This window comes from Gossypium arboreum, chromosome 10 (assembly GCF_025698485.1).
Source record: "Gossypium arboreum isolate Shixiya-1 chromosome 10, ASM2569848v2, whole genome shotgun sequence".
Classification (NCBI taxonomy): domain Eukaryota; kingdom Viridiplantae; phylum Streptophyta; class Magnoliopsida; order Malvales; family Malvaceae; genus Gossypium; species Gossypium arboreum.
In genome coordinates this window covers 2,702,921-2,724,240 of record NC_069079.1, presented here as the reverse complement: position 1 = coordinate 2,724,240, position 21,320 = coordinate 2,702,921, and the positions used below count along the sequence as shown (strand labels likewise).

The 21,320-nt window shown below is 31.2% G+C and overlaps 5 protein-coding genes and 1 non-coding gene across 10 annotated transcripts; 3 read left to right on the top strand and 3 right to left on the bottom strand.

The window, feature by feature from the left end:
- The first annotated feature begins 1,307 nt into the window (after positions 1-1,307).
- Positions 1,308-3,233, top strand: LOC108489206 (magnesium-chelatase subunit ChlI, chloroplastic). The gene is made up of 3 exons (XM_017793559.2): positions 1,308-1,587; positions 1,696-1,811; positions 1,988-3,233. Exons 1-3 carry the CDS (start codon positions 1,488-1,490, stop codon positions 3,038-3,040), a joined length of 1,269 nt encoding a protein of 422 aa, XP_017649048.1. The 5' UTR covers positions 1,308-1,487; the 3' UTR covers positions 3,041-3,233.
- LOC108489208 (nudix hydrolase 15, mitochondrial-like) lies at positions 3,167-5,286 on the bottom strand. Its single transcript, XM_017793562.2, has 4 exons — positions 4,940-5,286; positions 4,684-4,826; positions 3,596-3,715; positions 3,167-3,521 (listed from the first exon to the last, which is right to left on the bottom strand). Exons 1-4 carry the CDS (start codon positions 5,202-5,204, stop codon positions 3,297-3,299), a joined length of 753 nt encoding a protein of 250 aa, XP_017649051.1. The 5' UTR covers positions 5,205-5,286; the 3' UTR covers positions 3,167-3,296.
- A 304-nt stretch (positions 5,287-5,590) lies between these two features.
- LOC108489207 (protein IQ-DOMAIN 9-like) lies at positions 5,591-9,027 on the bottom strand. 3 transcript variants are annotated; one of them, XM_017793560.2, is made up of 6 exons: positions 8,490-9,027; positions 7,998-8,105; positions 7,419-7,577; positions 6,933-7,160; positions 6,299-6,412; positions 5,591-6,216 (listed from the first exon to the last, which is right to left on the bottom strand). In XM_017793560.2, the coding sequence occupies exons 2-6, from the start codon at positions 8,064-8,066 to the stop codon at positions 5,851-5,853; spliced, it is 936 nt and encodes a 311-aa protein (XP_017649049.1). In that variant the 5' UTR covers positions 8,067-8,105; positions 8,490-9,027; the 3' UTR covers positions 5,591-5,850. The 3 variants fall into 3 exon arrangements, with proteins under 3 accessions (XP_017649049.1, XP_017649050.1, XP_052876033.1); XM_017793561.2 differs by having other exon boundaries at positions 8,378-8,503; XM_053020073.1 differs by lacking the exon at positions 8,490-9,027 and adding an exon at positions 8,262-8,384.
- A 2,089-nt stretch (positions 9,028-11,116) lies between these two features.
- Positions 11,117-11,190, bottom strand: TRNAI-UAU (transfer RNA isoleucine (anticodon UAU)). The gene has a single exon. It is a non-coding gene; the product is annotated as a tRNA-Ile (tRNA).
- A 1,442-nt stretch (positions 11,191-12,632) lies between these two features.
- LOC108488588 (E3 ubiquitin-protein ligase ATL41-like) lies at positions 12,633-15,169 on the top strand. 3 transcript variants are annotated; one of them, XM_053020072.1, is made up of 2 exons: positions 12,633-12,989; positions 14,925-15,169. In XM_053020072.1, exons 1-2 carry the CDS (start codon positions 12,711-12,713, stop codon positions 15,012-15,014), a joined length of 369 nt encoding a protein of 122 aa, XP_052876032.1. In that variant the 5' UTR covers positions 12,633-12,710; the 3' UTR covers positions 15,015-15,169. The 3 variants fall into 3 exon arrangements, with proteins under 3 accessions (XP_052876032.1, XP_052876031.1, XP_017648365.1); XM_053020071.1 differs by having other exon boundaries at positions 12,634-13,070; XM_017792876.2 differs by lacking the exon at positions 14,925-15,169 and having other exon boundaries at positions 12,635-13,462.
- A 3,028-nt stretch (positions 15,170-18,197) lies between these two features.
- On the top strand, positions 18,198-20,602 carry LOC108488868 (uncharacterized). Its single transcript, XM_017793149.2, has 6 exons — positions 18,198-18,423; positions 18,508-19,127; positions 19,210-19,347; positions 19,698-19,861; positions 19,956-20,136; positions 20,223-20,602. Exons 2-6 carry the CDS (start codon positions 18,576-18,578, stop codon positions 20,430-20,432), a joined length of 1,245 nt encoding a protein of 414 aa, XP_017648638.1. The 5' UTR covers positions 18,198-18,423; positions 18,508-18,575; the 3' UTR covers positions 20,433-20,602.
- Positions 20,603-21,320: the final 718 nt, after the last annotated feature.

The window sequence follows — 21,320 nt, the reverse complement described above, 5'->3', positions numbered from 1 at the left end:
AATATTCGTGAGAGAATGTAAGAAACGAGGCTGTTTTGCTGGAAAGAAAATTGGCGAAGAAAATGCCGGTTTTAGGTGAAAGGATTTTCTTTCTGTTCAAATGTACTCTGAATATATACTATAGCTCCGACTGTTGAAGACGCGGGAGTGCGGTGGAGCCTGGTATGAGCGTTTAAAGTAAGGGAAAATTGCAACCAAGGTCACTAAATTATTAGTATTTTTATGTTTTGGTCACTCAACTTCAAAAGGTTACAAAATGGTCACTGAACTATTGAAAAGTTTTCATTTAAGTCACCGAATTGTTCCAAAGATTTTATTTAAGTCATTGGGCTGTTAATTTTTTTTCAAAAAAAGTTTGGCTAGCAAGCACCAAGCTATGATTCAATAACCAATATGATAGATCAATACCTGGCAACAAGAAAAAGAATATACCTTTAGCTCCAATTCAATCTAACGGTTAATATCAAAGATCGAAGAAGAAAATTGTTTAGATTTTAGTTTATAGATTCATTACGTTCAAAACTGTTTTATGAAAAATAAATTGAATTGTAGAAGAGAAGAGGAAAAAGAATTTTTAATTAATGTAAACAGTGCAAACAGAAAAGGTTATACGTAAACGATTTAAATAGCTTAATGACTTAAATGAAAATTTTGAATAGTTTAATAATTATTTTATAAATTTTTAAAGTTAGTCAAAATAAAAATTTATTAATTTCATATTTAATCGAAGTTAAATATGATTATTGGATAAGGAAACATCAGCACCAAAGGTTTTATTTTAACATCAATCCAACAAAAATCTTTTGCCATCACACCATTAACTGGATTAACAGTAGCGAAGATATCTAATTAAAAGCCCCTATGAGAAACTGAAGAGCTAACCAAGGAGAGCAAAAACAATGCCAGAGATGAGTACGTACGTTCCTTCACTGACTTGCAAGAGCTGCACTACCACGAAAGATGTCAAACACTTGGCTACATTTCCACCAGAACTTTTCTCTTGCTTCTCCAATGAAAAGAAAAAAGGCCCATTTTTTAATTTTTAAATTTTTTATTTTAATGTTCATATTTGATAATAATTAGTACACATATTTTTTTAAAATAAAAAATCTGTACAACATAAGATGTCTATTATTGTGTAAAACTTAGATAAAATTCCTTTAAATTAAACGTGTAAAGACAAACTTTTTATGAGCTAAATGTGTAAAGTAAAGATAGTTAAATGATGGAATTAGGGGGGAAAAGCAATTTTTATTTTATTATTATGATAGATTTATTTTTCCAATATTTATTTAAAATAATATTATTTGATTTGATTATGAGACAAGATGACAAAAATCAAAGGCAAAGAAAGAATGAAATCTATCTTCTTATCCGCAACCTAACAAACCAATAAGAAACCATGTCGAGCTGAGTCGAGGAAATCACATAAAACCGTGACACTCACAGAGTCTCACAACACTGACAAAAATACAGTTGCAGGCGCCATGGCTTCCGTGCTTGGAACCTCAACCGCAATCTTAGCTTCTCGGTCCCTCGTTTCTCCTTCGTTAAAGCCTGCCTTTCCCTCTATCTCCATTAACCCAGGTACATTTCTCTACCATCTCTGCAAGTTGCTTTATCAATGAAGATGATAAGTTGGGCTTTGGGTATTTTTCTGTTCACTAAGATTTGACCCTTTCCTTGTTGGTACAGGACAGGGTTATGGGAGGAAACTGTATGGAGGAATTGGGATTCAGGGAAGAAAGGGGAGGCCTCAATTTCATATTGCAGTAACCAATGTCGCCACTGAAATTAACTCTGTTGAACAGGTAACCTAATTAACTTGGTTTTCTTCTTTCATTTCATTCTATTTTTGGAATTGAAGAAATTGGGTATTTGAAGAAATTGCTGTTGGGCAGTAAGATATAGAGTTGCCTAGTAGAACTTGTAAGTAATTGCTTTTGAAATTATATGTGAATGAAGCTTGTGAAGTAATAATTTTCAGGCTCAGAAGGTTGCCGCTAAAGAAAGTCAAAGACCAGTATTTCCATTTGCTGCTATAGTAGGACAAGATGAGATGAAATTGTGTCTCCTGTTGAATGTGATTGATCCCAAGATTGGTGGTGTTATGATAATGGGTGATAGGGGAACTGGGAAGTCCACAACTGTTAGGTCCTTGGTTGATTTATTGCCTGAAATCAGGGTGGTCTTCGGTGACCCTTATAACTCGGACCCGGAAGATCCGGAATCAATGGGCATAGAAGTTAGAGAAAAGGTTGTAAATGGAGAGGAACTGACTATTACAATGACTAAAATCAACATGGTGGATTTGCCATTAGGTGCTACTGAAGATAGGGTCTGTGGAACCATTGACATTGAGAAAGCCCTCACTGAGGGTGTCAAGGCATTTGAGCCTGGACTTCTAGCTAAAGCTAATCGAGGGATTCTTTACGTCGATGAAGTTAACCTTTTAGATGACCATTTGGTGGATGTTCTTTTGGATTCCGCTGCATCAGGATGGAACACTGTTGAGAGGGAAGGTATTTCGATCTCACATCCTGCTCGGTTTATTCTCATCGGCTCAGGTAATCCAGAAGAAGGAGAGCTTAGACCACAGCTTCTTGATCGATTCGGAATGCATGCTCAAGTCGGGACAGTGAGGGACGCTGAGCTTAGAGTGAAGATTGTGGAGGAAAGAGCACGGTTTGATAAAAACCCAAAAGAATTCCGTGATTCTTACAAGGCAGAGCAAGAGAAGCTCCAACAGCAGATTGCTTCAGCTAGGAGTTCTCTTTCTTCTGTCCAGATTGATCAAGACCTAAAGGTTAAAATATCAAAGGTTTGTGCTGAGTTGAATGTTGATGGATTGAGAGGAGATATTGTCACTAATAGAGCTGCAAAAGCTCTTGCAGCTCTTAAAGGAAGAGATAAAGTCATTGCAGAAGATATTGCCACTGTCATCCCCAACTGCTTGAGACACCGTCTTCGCAAGGATCCTTTGGAGTCTATCGACTCCGGTTTACTCGTTATCGAGAAATTCTATGAGGTTTTCGGCTGAGAGATGCTTACTAAAGTCCTTTTTCCAAACATGTTTAGCTGCTTCAGAAATGTTTTGTTATGTTCTTTTTTTCATACAATCAAACATTGTGAGATATTCAGCACAAAGTAGATTCTTGGTCTAATCTTGTTAAAGAAGAGTAAAACGAAGGAAAGATTGCTTTGAATGAATACTCTGTTTAGATTTTCTGCAAGATTATTACTTTTGAAGATGCCCCATTGCAATACAAGGCAAGCTTAAAATTCCTAGACTATATTCAATGTGCGTCGGTAATTTTGCCCACATCCCTAAGAAATTCATACTTGGGACTCTGTTCCGGGAAGGCCGGTGGTTGCTGGTAGACCACTGAAGCAGCTCTGATTAAAATGCCAGCAGTTAAACCCCAAATTAGATACTTCTTATTCTCAGTTTCATAGTCAAAGAAGTGAAGAAGATACTTTTCTCCCATCATTTCTCTCTCTTCAGCAATTCGATTTTCATCCTGAACCCAACAAATCGCACACGATTTTAGAAAGGGTGAAAAGTACAACACTAGATAGGAGTTAAGAGAAAAACCTTAATGAACATTTCCAGTGGAACGTCGAACACAGTGTCCACTTCAGCAGGATTCGGCTTAGGCTTGAATGCCTTCCTGTCGTTAAGTATGCAAATAACAGGAACAACTCTAAGGAGATGCTGCAGGAAAAAAACCAATAATTTGTAACCAGCTGAAAGCCAAAGCGGAATAGAATTGCAGCTATGGTGCATGCTTCTTTTTACGATGTTTTTCACCGAAACTGAAAGATCATATCGTTCACAATCGAAAAAGCATAATAGGATCCAAATATCACATTACATTCAATAGGGACATTTAAACAATCTGAAACATATGCAACATTTTAAGTTGAAACCCCTGACTGACTTAAGCATCAGAGCGGAGTGCCAACTCCGACACTATCATAGCTCACCTCTTCCATTTTGCAGATCCGACCATCTACCAAATCCCCTCTCAGCCCACATATTTACCAGCTTAACACTACCACTCAAGTCATTTCTCTGAATTGATTAATCAATAAAAATTCAACTTTTTTCAAGATACCTACCATTCAAGAAAGGACTAACAACTGTCGAACTCACATTTCTAGTACCTTAACTATCTTTGGTTGTAAGAGCTATTAAATTACCCATGTGAGAAATCATGCTTTGATTACGTAGGCAGCTTGTCTAAACTAAATAACACCATTTTCACTAGTATACTAGCTTTGACTCTCCCCATGTTTTGTCGAAATATTTAGTATTAGCACTGATTATCCCCATGTACCCCTCGCCAAAAACACCCATGAATTCCCATTTTTTACAGATAAAGGTGTCAGATAGGCAACACCAAAATTTTGACTATACAGATGCATTTATGATATCAAGTGCTCAAAAATAAAAAAAAAAATAGGTTTCTTAAGATTCTGCAATTGGATAAACAAGTTTAGGCGATTGCATTACAAAAACCCTTTGCTTTTATGCTAACCCAACAAGAAACTTATGATGTTACCATTGGTATATAGGATCACCCAAATGAGAACCGATTCAGATCAAACTAATGCCATTTACCATGTAGAATCATGTATGAAGAAAATGCTAAAAGAGCTTAGAAGATACTATTTCAATACCTTGGACAAAAATGGTTCAAGAAAAGTTACAACATTCACAAGTGAAGGATCCAACCCAATCTCTTCTTTGGCTTCTCTAGTAGCTGTATCACCATCATCTTTGTCTCCTTCCTCTGCTTTCCCACCTGGCAATGAAACTTCCCCTGCAACAACAACAAAGGTATCAAAAACACTAAAAACAATTGAAGTCCTCATTCGGTAGTCACATGAAGGAAAAATGAAAGAATCCCCCAAAAAAAAAAAGAAACAAACTGACCGGAATGTGTAGACATTGTTAAAGACCTTTTGGTCAGTATGACACGCAAATCCCCAGCATCTCCTTCAAAGAGACATATCAAAACAGCAGCTCTTTTGGGTCTAAACTTTTCTGGGTTTTGGACAACTGGGGTAACAGATTCTTCGTCTAAGGAACAAGGTGGAGGCTTGTAATGACGCAGCTGCTGGGCTAAGGCCAAGAGTCTCTGAGATGGAAATGAAGGTGATGATCCACCATTTACAAAAGAAGCTGTTGATGAAGCCATGAGATTAATGATTGGTGCGGAAATAAAGGTAGTCCTTTTAAAATTGAAAAGAAGATTATGTTTATTTGAAGATTGTGCAGAATATATAAATATAAAATTTTAATAATTTCTATACCTTTTTTCCCTTTAGTAGCCTCCCATCTACTCCATTAGTCAAGCTAGAAATGGGGGGCAAGGGGGACCTCAAGGAAGCTGGTTGTTGACTATATAATAAAGATTCAATTAATTAACCTGGTTCTAAAGCTGTCAATTACAGATAGTATAGAAAGAAAATGGCTTAGCAAGGCTAGTGAAAAAAGAAAAGGCTACAAAAATAGCTGAAAAAAATTCATGCATGTTGGAGACATGGAATTGCAGTTGTCTGCTTTGAATCTTCTTCTACGCACTTTGTAATAAGAATCATAGAATGGAATTTAAATAAGAAAATTTACATTACCACGAAAATATTACCGTCTCTTTCCATCATGTATGAAACAGAAGTTAGAAGACAAGAAAACAAAAACAACAAAGGTAAAGAATCACCCCCATCATATACAAAAAGGCTTAGAAGCAAAAGCGTAGTATAATAATAAATACATGTATTTTTCAACAACTAAATAAAAGAAAATAAGATTTGATCACTTAAAACTATATATTTGGCTTGCTGCTAAGTTGATATCTCTTCTTTTTCGATGTTTATCTTATCAGCTTTAGTGTTTACTTGACGTGCAGCTGGTTTCTCAGCACCAGGATAAGACAACCTCCTAGGCTTCATCGCTCCCTTCGCATTGGACAGTGGGGGTTTAACTGAAACTGATGCTTTTGGCTTCGGTGAATTCGAGTTTTTACTGCCCTTGCTTGTCTGTTTGTTCTGTGGTTCCTTAGGGGTTGATTTAGGGGTAGTTGACGGAGTTGGGAGCCGTCTTTCCCATGGGCGAACAGCAATCCATCGTTCCACCCAACTCCAACCCCAATTAGCTTTAGCAAGTCTATAACTACCAAGGCCATTATTGATAGAGTTGGGAGCCCTCCACTGCAAACCATGCATATCCCATGCTGATTGCTTGTATAACTTTCACAAAAAAGTAAATAAAATGGATGGCAATATGGCATACCTGATGGGAAAAGGCATATGCCATGGTTCGCTCCCGCTTAACGGCAGCTGCTTCTTTCTGATGTATCTTTGTGAGAACTTCCTCCATTGTGCCGGGGCCCCCAGACCATTCCACCTGTCATCCATTTAAGATTAAGAGACGGAGAATGAGAGCTAAATAGGCCAGCCTCATGCAGATTACCAGAAAGTGTCAAAAAGAAAAGATACATGAATGCTTTCAATTGACAGCAAGAGCACCTAAACCATGAAATGCTAATCACATTATAGACCAGTAGGACATACAGATTGCTATTCTTAGACAATTCTAGAAGGATCTAGGGGTTTCTGGACTACAATGAGTCTTCAACCAATAATTCCACAAGCAGCTTGCACAAACAAAACATATAAGGACCCGAACATCACATCGTACTACGAACTTTTAATGACTACTTGTACCATAAATAACTTGGGAGTACCAATAGTTCGCAAATATACACAGATTGGAGTCTCTATATGATCTAAGTTTAAGGTAAAATAACAGATTACAACAAAAGATTCATTCTGAAAATGGACAGCAGACAAATAGTATTAAGAATACATGATGTCATGATCTTAGTCCATGCAAATTCTCATGAGCAAATGGCTTTTGATCTAACCTCTAGCTCATGTAGTTTTGCCTCGAGCTTTAGCTGATTAGCTATTTTCTTCTGTCTAAGGTGGCCTTCCGTTACCATACATAGTCGACGAGCTCTTATCTGAGCCTGTATGTTGCTCCATGAATGAAGATAATGTAATGTTGTTGTAGCTTGCTTTTTGATTGAATAAGTTCGGGTTTTAGCCTGTAATCTTACTATACCTTTCAATAGACGTAATTTTTTTCTAGCCTGCATCATGAGAAAAGAATTATTAAACCATTCTACCATCTCTAAGGTGAAAATAATCTTATATTTATAAGATATCTGCAAGTGGATTGAAAAACAAAGAGGAGAATCGAAGGCACATATGTCCATTATCAACATATAACAGGATTCAGAAACAGAGGAGATACTTGGTCACATTTTCATAACATCAATTAATTTTTAAGTACCATGTGCCTATATTGCAACCATGGTTTATCTTATGGACCTTGCAAATCAACATACCCTATAGGCTCGGAATGCGGTTTGAATCCGAGTTGCTGCTAAATCCTCAATTGACATACCAAGAGCAGCGGAATCTCTAATAAATTTTGTTCTCATGGACGTCTTTCGCTGGAGTTTCTTCCATTTGAAGCCTTTGGATTTTGTAGAACCTGAAGATCTCTGTGCCAAACAAATGAGACCAGTTACAACGACCATAATAAAGCCGTGTCATTTAGACGCTTTATTTTTCTTAAAGTATCCATGTCCGACATAACCATCCAAACACATATTCAGATGTTGGCATATGACAACCAAATTGAACAAATGGTGTCAGGGAAGGTATAGAAGTGACACTTATAGCCGAATATGAGCTCGGATTCGTTGAGAAAAAAGTAACTAAAAGCCTCAAAATTTGTCATTCCAATGGTACACAAGATTACACTTCTCAAAAGGGTTTGGAATTTGGATAACATTAGTCCAAAAGATTCAAATAGAAAATGAATTATTTCAGAACCAAACTCAGATTTTATTCATAACAGGATAACAGAAAGCTTGCAGAGCTTAGCTTATGATTGTTAAGTAAAATAATGATATATATACCTTCACTTGCTTTGAGCTGTCATCCTTCACTATATTCACTAGTGTCTTCAACACATTTCCAGAACCCATTGCTGATAATAAGTCTCTCAATCCAACTTAAAAATCAACCTAACAGTATTGTCCAAGGCAAATATAATCAGAAACAACAGCAGGAACACAGATAATCCAGCTTCTTAAGCTATGGACATGGTTTAATTTAAAAGCTAGCTGTTCTAAACTCAAACCAGCAAGCTTTTCACAAGTCAACTATCAAAGTCAACCCACCTACAAGAAGCTGAAAAATGAAGCAGAACAAAAACCCCATAATATCATAAAACAAATAATTGATATTTTTGAGGAAAAATTGTTCCTTTCTTTGACACCATTAAAATTTCACTTACTAGTGCTAATAACATCCAGAACCCAGATCCAAGGTATCCCAAAATAACAAATTTTTCCCTCTTACGAAAGCAAACAAAACCAAACCAAAAACATGGGTTACAAATGACATACCAAACAAAGCTGTCAGACAAATAAAAGGAGGTACTTTTGGGAAGAAGGCAGGCACTGAAAGCAAAGAGTTTTTTGAGAGAGGAAAAAAAGGGGGAAAAGGTGGTGACAACAACAGTAGCTGTTGTAGTAAAGAAGAAGGAAAGCCAGAAATCAAAAGAAAAGAAAATAATAGAAGGGTTGGTGTGGAATATGGATTGCCATGGCCCATAACCAGCTTTTTATCTCTCAAGTTGTTTTTATATTTCTTCTGTTTTCTTACTTTTTGGCCCCGATGGAAAAGAAAAGAATAAAAAATTTGGCCTAACAGGAATAAATAAGGGAAATAAAATTAAGACCATATATTTCTGAAATGTCTCTTACAAATCAATTTAAAAGGTTTAACAACTGATATGAAGCTTTGGGAGAGGTTGTCTTAGTGGTTGAGTGTTGGTTGGGTTTTTTTATTTCTATTTTTATTTTTTGACCTTTTTCCTTTTTGAGAAGATTCAACGCAAGGGAGATGATAGGGCTAACAACAGAGACTGGACAACAAACAATTGACGAGTTCTTTTTGATGGAGATAGGTTGCTTATCTATATAACTCTCTGGTCCCTCCCACAAAATTTGGGTGAAAGCCCGTCTTTTATTAAATTAATTTTTTATTTATTTTCCCCGTTAAAATTTAATCTTTGCATCTTAATATAAGATATACTTGACACATCATATTATATTAGTTATACAGTTTACTCTTTAATTTGAGGTAAAATAAGTAATTTATCTAATTTTTAATAAAAATAATTAATACGATAGATATTTTTACCCAAAATTTATTTATTACAATGTGTATGTATTATATCTATCTATGATTTAATGATTTCGGGGGGTCAGTTTTAGCATCATCTGATGAAATCAAGTGGTCATTACTCTTTATTCAACAGTGTTGGATTAGGGAAAGGATGGAGCAAAATGGACTTTTTTCATATAAGGTTTAATTATGGTCTGATCCTATATTTTTGTATGTTTAAAATTCAATTCCTTTGCTTTTAGTTTTAGAAATTTAATCCATCTATTTTTATTTAATAATTGGAATCTAATTTATAACACAATTAAAGAAATTCCATTAAATTAGATTATATGATTTTTTAAATAAAATATTGTTACATAATTAATATTAGGCATGTGGAAGGTCAAATAAAAAAATAAAAATATTGAATATATGATTGTAAGGGGTTTGATTTTGAATTTAGGGTGGTAAAGTTATTGAATACTATTTTATATAGCTATTTACAGAAAAGCATGAAGCTATTAAAATGAGAAAAAAAATCAATGTATTAGTGAGGATAAATTCAATGTAAAAGAAAAAAAGAAGCCAGAACATAATAAATAAATGATAAAATGACATTATAAAATATGCAATGTTCTTATATTCACAGAAGGGAGGAAATAGAAATTGTTTTTGCTTCGGATTAATATTTGGTATACAAACAGTATATTTTTTATCTCACAAATAATTTTAAAATTATTATGTATTTTTTAATATTTTATCATACAAGTTAGTTAATATATTATGAGTAGAGTTTTTAAACTTTACAAATAAAATTAAAAATTAGTGTCTTCTAAAAATAATAAAATATTAAAATATATATTTAAAAAAAAGACACGTGATAAATCCTTAAAGTTGTTTGTGGAATAAAATATATATATTGTCGATGCGCTAAATACTAACCATATTTTATTATATCCTTACAGGATACTTGTTAACCACACTAATCCTATTTTATTATATCTCTATAGGATACTTGTCAATCACTTACTCTACATATGGAGTCTAAAACTTCACTTTTAGTGTACACAATATTTTCTCTTCTTGAAAAATGGAAAACGTTGAAGAAAAAGTATTTAATTGGAAATTTTAAAAATATTTTTTAAATAAAGAATGAAAAATATTTTTTTCCTATAATAATTTTTCACATATTAAAGATGATACGTCGATTCAAATCCATATAAATGTATTTTTTTTTCTTTTATTTATGTTATAGAAAAATAGTTACAATATATGTGTACATGTTTTATTATTGAAAACAATTTTTTAATTTTTATTTATTAGAAATGTTTTTGAATAGAAATCAAATGGCCCTAAATTTCTTATATTAAAATTAAAGGGATTAATTTTTAAATATAAAAGAGTACAATAGAGCTTCGCAGAGGCTTGATCCAAAAAATTTCTAAACTCGATCTGAGTTTAACTCGTCCAAATGGCTCATTTTACTAATTTAAAAAATTTCAAAATTTTAAATTTAATTATAAAAACATATTAATATAAATATTTTAATTTTTTAAAAATTTTTAATGGTAAATAGGTCAGTTACCTGGCTAATTAACACCTCTAATCAGTCAAGGGACGAGAGCACAATTAAACCTCTACATAATTACTATATTGTAGGTTTATGTAAGTTACGTAGGATCCGGATAAGAGCCTACAGGTGGGTCATTGTGCAATCTTGACCACTTGTTTATGGGATAATAAAGGATCAGATCAGACTTTTGAAACGGGTAAAACGAGGTACTGGTGACTACTTGACCGTGATGATGATGGGGTTGATTAGCGTAACTTATAAACCGTTGACTGAGAAAAAATATCAAAAAAATGGTCCCGGCGGGGCTCGAACCCGCGACCTTCGGCTCATAAGACCAACGCTCTAACCAACTGAGCTACGGGACCTTGTTGATATAGGTTAAAATAATTTTTTTTAAACATATATTGTTTAAGCAAACATAAACTTCTTTCCCAAGAAAATTTCCCTTTTTTCTTTCCTTTTGCTTTAACATTAATGGATAATATAAGATTTGAAAGGTTTATCAAATTAATTAGCCTTAACCTATATCTATCAAATTCGAGGGTAGCAATACAACAGCTCTGATGATTATAAAAAAAATTGATCTTCAAATATCACAAGAGCCACTAGCATTTTATATCTCTTTTTTCCCTTTTAATAATTCATGTTCATTTGCTTTGCTTTCATGATTGTTTTCCAACTTTGTATCAATCAATATCTCCTCTTACCTTCCAAAAAAAAAAAATTTATCACAAAGTAAAATATCTAACAATATGTGAAGCATAGAAAAAATAGTTTATATATATAAATGTGTAGAAGAAAGTTGCTAAAAAAAACAAAGAGAGAATCGCCATTGTGGAAAAAAAAAAAAGAAAAAGAAATTTATGGTTCAGAATAGGACTTGATCATGGAAAATGAGGCGGTGGGGAAGGTAGGAGGGTTCCACTACTAAAATGAAAAAATTTTCATTTATTTTATAATTTATAAAATTTAAAATTAATAATAATAAAATTATATTTTATTTCTCAAAAATAATAAATTTTAATTTAATTATTTAAAATTATAAAGATATAAACTATTAAAATATTCAAATTTTATTTTTACTATCATAAAAATATATAATTTAATTACCACTTTCTAAAAAAATTCTAACTTTGCCGATCACTTTTTAGTCATTGCCCGCTAGTCTTCAATCTTAGTCCTGGTGTGGGAAACAATTACATATATGTCAACATGTAAAACGCTAAATGAGGTAACGTAAAACAGTGGACATTTGAAAATTTTGCACCAAATCGTTGAAAATAATTTATCTAGGCCGTATGCTTTTATTCATTTTATTCATTTTTTCTTAGTTTATCGGCTAACACACTATTAAGAGCCTTAAGGGTTAAATATAACCTTATTCCATGTATTCTTTGAACTTTCTAAATTTAGTTTCTCTGTTTTTGTTTTGAGGAATTTAACCCCTTATTCAAATTTAAAAAAATTCAGTTAATGATGTTATTAATTGGACTTTAATTTTTAAATTAGATAGCCAAAGGCGTTAAAATTTCTAGAAATTAGAAATAAATGGACTAAATTTCAAAAGTTTAAAGAGCAAAGGGGCTGGGGACATAATTAGACCAGAGCCTTTGTCACATTTTCGTAGACAAATGTCATTGAGTTGCCAAGTCAAACTCATTATATGAATGAAATAGCGTAGGTATGTACCTAGCTTTAAATTTTTAATCTTCTTAAATTTAATGCCCCACGAGGAAACATTTCTTACAATTCACACCAGCAAAGTTGAAAACAAAGACAGTTCCTCTCTCTTAAATATATATATATATATATATATATATATAAAACAATTCACCTTCATCACCAGCGGCTTCCATTGATGAGAAACTAATTAAGCCACAAAACTATGGGTTCAGAAGATGATGATCATAACACAACATTTGGTGTCAGCCGCAAGATCATGCTGTCGGCAATCGGCTCTTTACTCGGCGTTGTGATGCTCATTATCATGCTCCATCTCTATGCGAGGTATCTTCTTAGACGCCAAGAAAGGAGACGCCGAGCTGCCCTTTACTCCCCTAGAACCGATCAAATCACACCGGTTGATATAAGTTCCATCACCGAACTGCCCAAGTCGGGACTCGACCCTTTAGTCATAGCTTCATTGCCGATGTTCACATACAAGGTAACCACCGGTCAGGTCAGTCATGATGATGAGGAGTCAGAATGCTCTGTTTGTTTAGGAACCATCACGGAGGAGTCCATGGTTAGGCTTTTACCCAATTGTAAACACATATTTCATGTGCAATGCATAGATACATGGCTTGGGTCACACACAACATGTCCCATATGTCGCACTGTGGTTGAACCGATGGTCCAATCGGAGAACTTCGAGTTAGACAATAGGGTTCAACCCACAGCTCCTCCTTTAGAACAAAAAGATGGTGAACCATCGGGATCAGGGTCAAGATTTGATTCTTTTAGGAGGATGCTTGGTAGAGAAAGATCATCAAATAGAATTCAAAGTTGCGAAAACAATGAAATATTTGATAGTGTTCAAGATTTAGAGAGGCAATAAATCGTAAAATTTTTCACTTACTATCAATGTTTCTTTAGGGGTACTATTTAATTATTAATTCAATTTAATTAGTTTTTATATATATGGTTTGCATTTTCATTAATTAATATTACGTATAATTAATTTTTATTTAGTACCCTTTTTGTAATTTATTAGTGATTATGCTCCAATAAGATATGTGAAAAATACAGGCATTAGTTTATTACTTTAATTAGGTATTTACCTTTTTTATGTTATGATTTTTTATTTGCTCACATTACACGTTTGGGGCATGTGGTTCGTCCTTTTATGGTGCAACAAAGTCAATAATTCAGCAACCCATCTTTAATATAATAATTTATATTTTATATATTTTAATAATTTCAATGATTTTAATTTTAAAAATAGTTTTATAATATTTTTAATTTTTAAATTTTAAAAATTATTTAAATACTAACATGTCATTTATGTGAATGTAACAATGATAAAGTTAGCAGACATTTACTTTTCATTTCAATTTGAAGTGATTTGACAAAAATATAAATTTAAAAATCGAAAGAGATGAAAAATTAAAATATTTTTTATAAAATTAAAAGGCGAAAAAATTATTACTTTTCTTTTGAGAAAATAAATTTCATTATGTTAATATCAAAGTATCAGATTAAATTTGATGAATAATAATATTTAACTAGCTATTTTCGAATTTGTCAATTTATTTTTTAAATTTATTGATGATATGATAAGTAAAAGGAAAAAAAACGTAAAATTCAGAATTATTACTTATTACTGTTGTTAATTAATTTCTTTTATTATGGTTTCATTTGAATTTTCACAGAACTCATGGTAAGATAAAATATGAAAATTATCCCTTTTAACTATCCATTTTCATTTGAATTTGGGTGCCGTATATTCTATGGCACCTCCAAATTTTCACTTTGATCCTATATTTTTAGTAATATTTAATATTTTTATTTACATTAATTAAATATAAATATATTATATATTATATTTATAGATATTATTAATCAAATAAATTACATTTAAATAATTAATTATATATAGAAAAATCATATTTTACATGAATTTATATTTAATGTTTTGGCATAATTGTCTAAAATACCCTCAACGTTTATGAGATTTTTGAGTTTGAGCCCTTAAGCCTTTTCTTTTTAGATTGATACTCTCAACATTACGATTTTTTTACAAATCATCCTAATTTTAACGGAAAATGTAAGTTGACCATCAATCAAACAGTAGATCAATGAAGTAACTTATGTGGCATACCATATAAGCACGATGTTATAGATGACATCATTTATAAAAAATAATTTAACAAAAAAATTTCTTTTTAAAAAAATAAATGAACTTCATTAAAAAAAAAAGTATGAAGAGAAAACTCCGATTTAAATAACTATTTATGTTCTTTCTATTCCTTTTCAAAAAAAGAATATAAACAAAATGCTTTGTCTTTCCCACTTTTTTTTCTTAAAATTCCCACCTATTAGACGGTTTGGAAATGGGTTTGCTTTGATTTTTACTGTAATTGAGAGAGTGAAATTGCAGGTATGGGCTGATGGTGGGTGTGTTTTTACTCTAACGGCAGCTAAAGGGAAAAAGAGAGAGAAAAGAAGAAAGAAGATGAAAATAAAATGAAAAAAAAAAAGTTGTTAAACAATTTTGTTTTATAGATGATGTTATTCATGACATCGTGCTTATATGGCATGTCATATAGGCTATTTCGTTAACTTGTTGTTTTACTAATGATCAACTCACGTTTCCAATTAAAAATAGGATAATATTTGAAAAAATTGTAACGTTGATCTAAAAAAAACAAAAAAAGCTTAAGGGCTCAAACCCAAAACCCCTTAAACATTGAAGGTATTTTTGACAATTATGCCTAATATCTTTAATAATCATTTTTCTTTCAAATTATATTTTGGATTGGGTCACCGCTAATTTTAATTTCTCCACTATATTATTTAATTTCAACGCGACAACTATTTTCAATCTTTTCGCTCATCCAAATTGGTTCTACATGTCCATGGGCCTGGTGACCCACTTGACCTGATCAGCCTGACCTAAGTTTGGACAAAACAAAGTTATTTTGTATTATTTCAGCCTAAATTTAAATTTTATAATTTTAAAAATATTTTATTTAATTTTAATTATAAAATATATAAATATCAATATAAAATGATATATTTTAATAATTTATTATTTTAAACAGTGAAATAATTTTTTTAATTGAATTTAAAATTGAACTTAATTTTTTAAAAAAATTTGAATCATAACCCAACTTATGAACATTTCTAAAATAAAAATCTGTCTCATTTTATTATAATTTAGAGAGAGGAAAAATACTTAGGAAAGTTAAATTAACACTTAATTATTATTTACTTTCCTCAATTAAAAAGCAAATCCTTTGTATAAATCTCTCTCTCCTTTTTTTCTTACATTTGGTATAAATCTTTTGATAATAGGGTAAATTAATCATCAATTAATACAAGATCTAGTTTCTATAACAAAAGAAAATCTAGTCTGATTTATATTAGAAATAAAATAAAATCTAACAAAAAGCTTAAATTTGAATAAATTTAAGTTTATATTACTAACTAAGGATTAATTAAGCTAAATAAACAGGGACTAAGGGCAGACAATAAATTGAAAATTAAATTTGGACTGAATTTGGAACTTAAAATTTCCAACTAACTACAAGTAGTTTTCATACTCTCATATTATAGTAATTAAAATTTGACCCACTTTTAGCATCAAACTAAAACAAATATATGCAAAGAATCCTAATGGAGGCATCACTGCTGCCTTTTCACACTCAATCAACATTCCAAATTAAAATAAGAACACTCATAAATAGAACTAATTATATATTTAGTTAATATCAAAACCTTATACTGTGACTATGTTTGCACCAAAAAGACTTCATGATGGTATGAAGATCCTATTCATAATGGCATAAGATAATGTTCTCTCCTAACCCATGTGACCAACTATTTTTAATTTTATTGTAATTGCCAAAATTTTCAATCAGCCTTAAATTTACTTTCTATAAGTTTCTTTTTAAAAGTTATAAAATAATTTTTATTTTATCTTTTTTATGTGTAAATATTTAGGGTTAATTTTTAATTATATAAAAGTTAAAAAAATTTACTGACTTAATGGTTAAGTGACCAAAAAAGACAAATGTGAAAATTTGAGTGGCCATTTCATAATTGAATGATAACAAAATCAAAGATAAACTACGACAGAGATCCTTCAAATAAAAAGTTACAAAATGATCACTTAATTATTTAATTTTGTCTTTTTTGTTACTAAACTGACTAATGTAAAATGGAAACACCCAAAAATTCATGATAATTGGGTGACCAAAAAGATAAAATTAAATAGTTGAATAATCATTTTGTAACTTTTTATATTTAAGTGATAAAAAATCATAACTAAATGACTACTAAAATAATTTATCTAAAACCAATAATTGAGTGATTAACTGATTATACATACTAAATTTATTACATTAATTGAATCCCAAACTAAGATTTGGTTTTAACTCACTTTATTTGGGTTAATACTTAATTTTGATACGCTTTTTCATTAAGTGTGCCAGGCTGGTATTTCCTTTTTTCTCTTCTTTCATTTATTACCACATTTTTACTAGTGTCTTTTCCATGCCATTTCCAGTGAAGCTTTCCTTAATTTTGTTAAATCTTAATTATTTTAAACAAAAGCTCTTTAAACAATATTTAATTCTCAAATATTAAAGCAGGATGTGAAAAATTGAATATAGATAAGTAAAGTAAATATATTACGAGTATTATGTAATTGCTTTAAATTCCTGTTTTATGTCAATTTATACAATGGATTTGCTGATGGATGAATCATACGGTTTTCCATTTTTTAAGAAGTAAATTAAATATAATCACTAAAAATATAATCTGAAAAATCACGGAATTAATTAAGATTGTAAGAATTATAGTATTTATTACCTTAACTAATAGTAGGTATGAAGCATCTATCCTCTTAATGGACTTACAAAACACGAAGAATTAATTATTGGATTCATTCTAATAGATACCTTAAATATATACCTTAAATTTATACATAATTTATATATTTAAATTTAAAATTTAATTATTTTAAAATATATATATATTTAAAAGTTATTTTATTGAAAATTTTAACAGTCAAAATTTTTATTCATAACAAAATTTAAATAATAAAGGTGAAAGTTTAAAACATTAATCAATGCTAAAATGCAATAATGTTTTTTTATATTTATTTTATGATTTATATTTAAAATTTATAATTAATTTTTTAATAATGTTATCTTTAAAATTCAAACATATATTATTATCTTAAAAGTATAATTTTTACCATATTTAATATTTATTGGTAAAATTTAATATAAATTTAGATAAATAAAAGATACAATCCAATCCAATACATTTAACTTACTTTTTATCTCATATTAAAATTATGATATGTCTTGTTTTTATACTACTGCAGTTAAACTACCGGGTAGAGGTAAATAATTCCAAAAGTAGGGTCCAATATGAAGCAGCCAATGTCTTAATGTTATAGAGTGGGGCCCATAACAAACTCCTTAAATTCCATGCAAATAGTTACTCTAAATGGACAGTGGCATTTAAAAACTCCCCAACAACTGTACATAAAAATGGTAAAGATTTTCAGAGATTTTGAGACACATAAGGCATGGACATTCATCAACAACAAGGACAGTTTCATGTTCATATTATATATTGACAAGTGACAAAGAAGAACCCAAATTATTAAATTCAGGAACAAAACCCCAACCCCCCCCCCCAAAAAAAAAAAAAAAACTTTCGATGATTGCTAGGTTTCTCGAATTTTTCTTACAAACAAAACATTTTTTTTTCTCATAAAATTTCGGAAAATCGAACTAAGTTTCTCCTGTTTGCCTGTCTTTTATAACATAGTACTGTTTTTTTTGTTTTTCTCTTTCTAAGATCTATTATCTGCTTAAAACATGGGCGGACTTTCCTTAATGCCACTTCTTCATTACGCATAGGTAGGCTGTTTCAACTCCACCTTTTGAGATTTCATTTCCTTACATCCCGTTTTATTTGAATGATTTTGTTTTTCTCCTTTTTAGATTTCTGATCTTGAAAGAAAAAATCAATTTTGGTTGTTTGATTTAAAAAAAAAAAAAACGAGAGGTAGATGAGCAGCAACAACACAAGCAACATCGTTGGTGTTCGAGACATGGCTAATGGCAGTGGTGGTGGTGACTATGAAAGCTCCAGTTTAAAGAAGGCAAAGAAACAAAGGATCCCTAAAAGAGGACCTGGAGTTGCTGAACTTGAGAAGATATTGCGTGAACAAGAGCAAAAAGATGGTCATACATCATCATCTTTAGTTCCTTCACTTCCCAATTTTTACCCTTCTTTGCCAAGAAGTGCTTCTTTTCTCGCTGATAATCATCACCATCATCATCATCCAAGTTCACCACCACCTTCAATGGCTGCCCTTCATGGTAATTGCAATGGTAGTTCACAGTTAAGATCATGTGGAAATGTAGGTGGTAATAATGGTCCTAGTAAAGGAGTCTATATTAACGGATCAGGCGTATATTTGCCTGAACAAACCTTGTTGCCGATTTCTTGGGGCTCATCTGAGGAACCAGCTCCTAAAATGGCTGCTGATTTTTCATTCCCTATGCCTCTTTCAAACGGATCCAGTCATACCGTGTTGCAAAGGAACCATCTTTCAATGGTATGTTCTTATTGAATTCGTGATTATATATTTATATTTGTAGTCTTTTTTGAACCATTGACATGCATGGATTCAAACACAGATGGATCTTTTCCCGTTATCAACATTATCGTCTTCATCAACAACCCCATCATCATCTACAGGGGTATATCATCATGTAGAGCCCCCTTCAAACCAAAAACCTTGTTACATATCAACACTTTTGCCTGAGGAAGACAAGGTAAGTGTAAACTTGTCTTAATTATACATATAATTAGTTCTCCATTATTTAATAAACCATAAATCTACTATATGGATTTCTTTCCTTTTTTTAATTCTTGTTAAATATCTACTTATATAAATATATATATATATATATATATATATATATCTTTCTTTTGCATGCTCACGTAGTTTTTGCTGTGGATTTCGTCTTTAATGTTTGCTTCAAAAAATGTAAGTAAAGATGATACAATTAAAACCAATATTTAACCATATTCTAAATATATATATTTGACACAGGTGATGAAACAATAGAATTTATAGTCTAGTGCAGTGTAACAATGTCTAGTTTTTCTTATTTTGAATCAGATGATGAGTGCCAAGCGGTCAAGGCCTAATGTCCCAGTCGAGAACTGGCCGGCGGCAGCTCCGTCTCGCATGTCCTTTCAACAACCTATCCGCCCTCAAGTCTCCAGGCTTGATCCTTCATCTTCGTCTACCAACAATGGTGTCTTTAGCTTTGGAATATCCGGGTAATTAATTAGCCTAATAAATACATGGTTAGCCTGTGATTTTAAGAAAATATTGGCTTATATTTTATTTTTCTGGACTTTTTGTCATTATCAGAGACTCAATGCCGACAAACCCTTTGGAGCTGAAACTGAAAACATGCGTTAATGATAACCCTAGTGGCTATGGAAATGGCAATGGTAATGGAAGTCGTCCCTTCATCACATTATTAAGCTCTCCAACAACTCAAAATTGCCAACCAGACTTACCCAAATTCATCAAACAATTCCCTTTCCAAGTAATTTTGTCTTGTCCCTGGTTTGAAAACTGTGTGTTTTTCTTGCATGAATTCCATCGTGGTTTACTTTTGTTTTTCTAATGAAGGAAAACAATGAAGGGTGTTTACTGCAAAAATCGTCATCAGAATCTGAGGTATTACCAGTGCATAACAAGAGTTTCTTTAGCTTCTTATTACAATCAGCTGAAGAGGTGCAAAGGGGTAGTACTTCAGCTGAAGCCACACTTTGTCTGAGTACTGGAAATTGTTGTACTGAAAAAACAGGAGATTTTATTGATCTTAACTTAAAGCTTTAAAGTGGTGTCTCTTTCATTAGGGAAATGTAGTCCCCAAAGAATTTAGATATATAGATATAGATACAGATATCTCATGTACTAGACTGTTTTTTTTTTTTTTTTTTTTTAATTTTCTCAGCAGCTAGACTGGTTATGTTTTTTGGATAATAGATATAGATGTTGGCTTTTAATGTGTTTATTTCTATTTCTATTTTATGTGTTCGTTTTTATACATTGGTGATAAAATATTTCAATTTTAAACAAGTGACATTAAAATAATTATCTTATATTTTGAAATTAATTTGTATTTTTTTAAAATATATAATTCGGTTGTCGATTTTAGCCCGATTGACATAAGCATTATTGTCAATACAAGAGGACGTGGGTTCGAGTGGACTGAAACGTATTATCCTCCTATTTAAAAGTTAGCAGCGTATAAGTAGTTCTAAATATTGTATTAAAAAGAACAAATATGATTAGAATCTACAATAAAATTATTTAAAAATATATAACTTAGTTAATTTCTTAACTAAAGTTTAAAAGCTATACCTTTTTATTTTATTTATACATTTAAGTCACGAGTTGGTGTTATAATTTAACCAAACATCAATTTAGTTAAAATATTATTATAATACTTTTCTATATAAAAATAAATTATATTATTACAGAAGTTTTTATATTTTTATATAAATAAAAAAACAACTTTAACCATGATAAGATTTAAATTAGTGACATAATTAATTTTAAATATTTAACTGTACTCTTTCAATCAAAGATTCATTTGATTTTTATATAAAATTTTAATAATTATATTTATTACATAAACTTTTTCACGATTTTTAATTTTGATATTATTTTAATAATTTTATATCAAAAAATTAACATACAGATTTACCAATTTTTTTAATA

Coding starts and splice junctions, on each gene's coding strand:
- LOC108489208 (XM_017793562.2), bottom strand. CDS start 5,204: ATGGCTTCATCAACAGCTTCTTTTGTAAATGGTGGATCATCACCTTCA. Junction 4,827..4,939: donor AACAATGTCTACACATTCCG/GTCAGTTTGTTT, acceptor TTGTTGTTGCAG/GGGAAGTTTCATTGCCAGGT. Junction 3,716..4,683: donor TTGAACCATTTTTGTCCAAG/GTATTGAAATAG, acceptor TTTTTCCTGCAG/CATCTCCTTAGAGTTGTTCC.
- LOC108488868 (XM_017793149.2), top strand. CDS start 18,576: ATGAGCAGCAACAACACAAGCAACATCGTTGGTGTTCGAGACATGGCT. Junction 19,128..19,209: donor AAAGGAACCATCTTTCAATG/GTATGTTCTTAT, acceptor ATTCAAACACAG/ATGGATCTTTTCCCGTTATC. Junction 19,862..19,955: donor TTTAGCTTTGGAATATCCGG/GTAATTAATTAG, acceptor TGTCATTATCAG/AGACTCAATGCCGACAAACC.
- LOC108489206 (XM_017793559.2), top strand. CDS start 1,488: ATGGCTTCCGTGCTTGGAACCTCAACCGCAATCTTAGCTTCTCGGTCC. Junction 1,588..1,695: donor CTCTATCTCCATTAACCCAG/GTACATTTCTCT, acceptor TTGTTGGTACAG/GACAGGGTTATGGGAGGAAA. Junction 1,812..1,987: donor AAATTAACTCTGTTGAACAG/GTAACCTAATTA, acceptor AATAATTTTCAG/GCTCAGAAGGTTGCCGCTAA.
- LOC108489207 (XM_017793560.2), bottom strand. CDS start 8,066: ATGGGTTCTGGAAATGTGTTGAAGACACTAGTGAATATAGTGAAGGAT. Junction 7,578..7,997: donor ACAGCTCAAAGCAAGTGAAG/GTATATATATCA, acceptor TGTTTGGCACAG/AGATCTTCAGGTTCTACAAA. Junction 6,413..6,932: donor CAAAACTACATGAGCTAGAG/GTTAGATCAAAA, acceptor AATGGATGACAG/GTGGAATGGTCTGGGGGCCC.
- LOC108488588 (XM_017792876.2), top strand. CDS start 12,711: ATGGGTTCAGAAGATGATGATCATAACACAACATTTGGTGTCAGCCGC.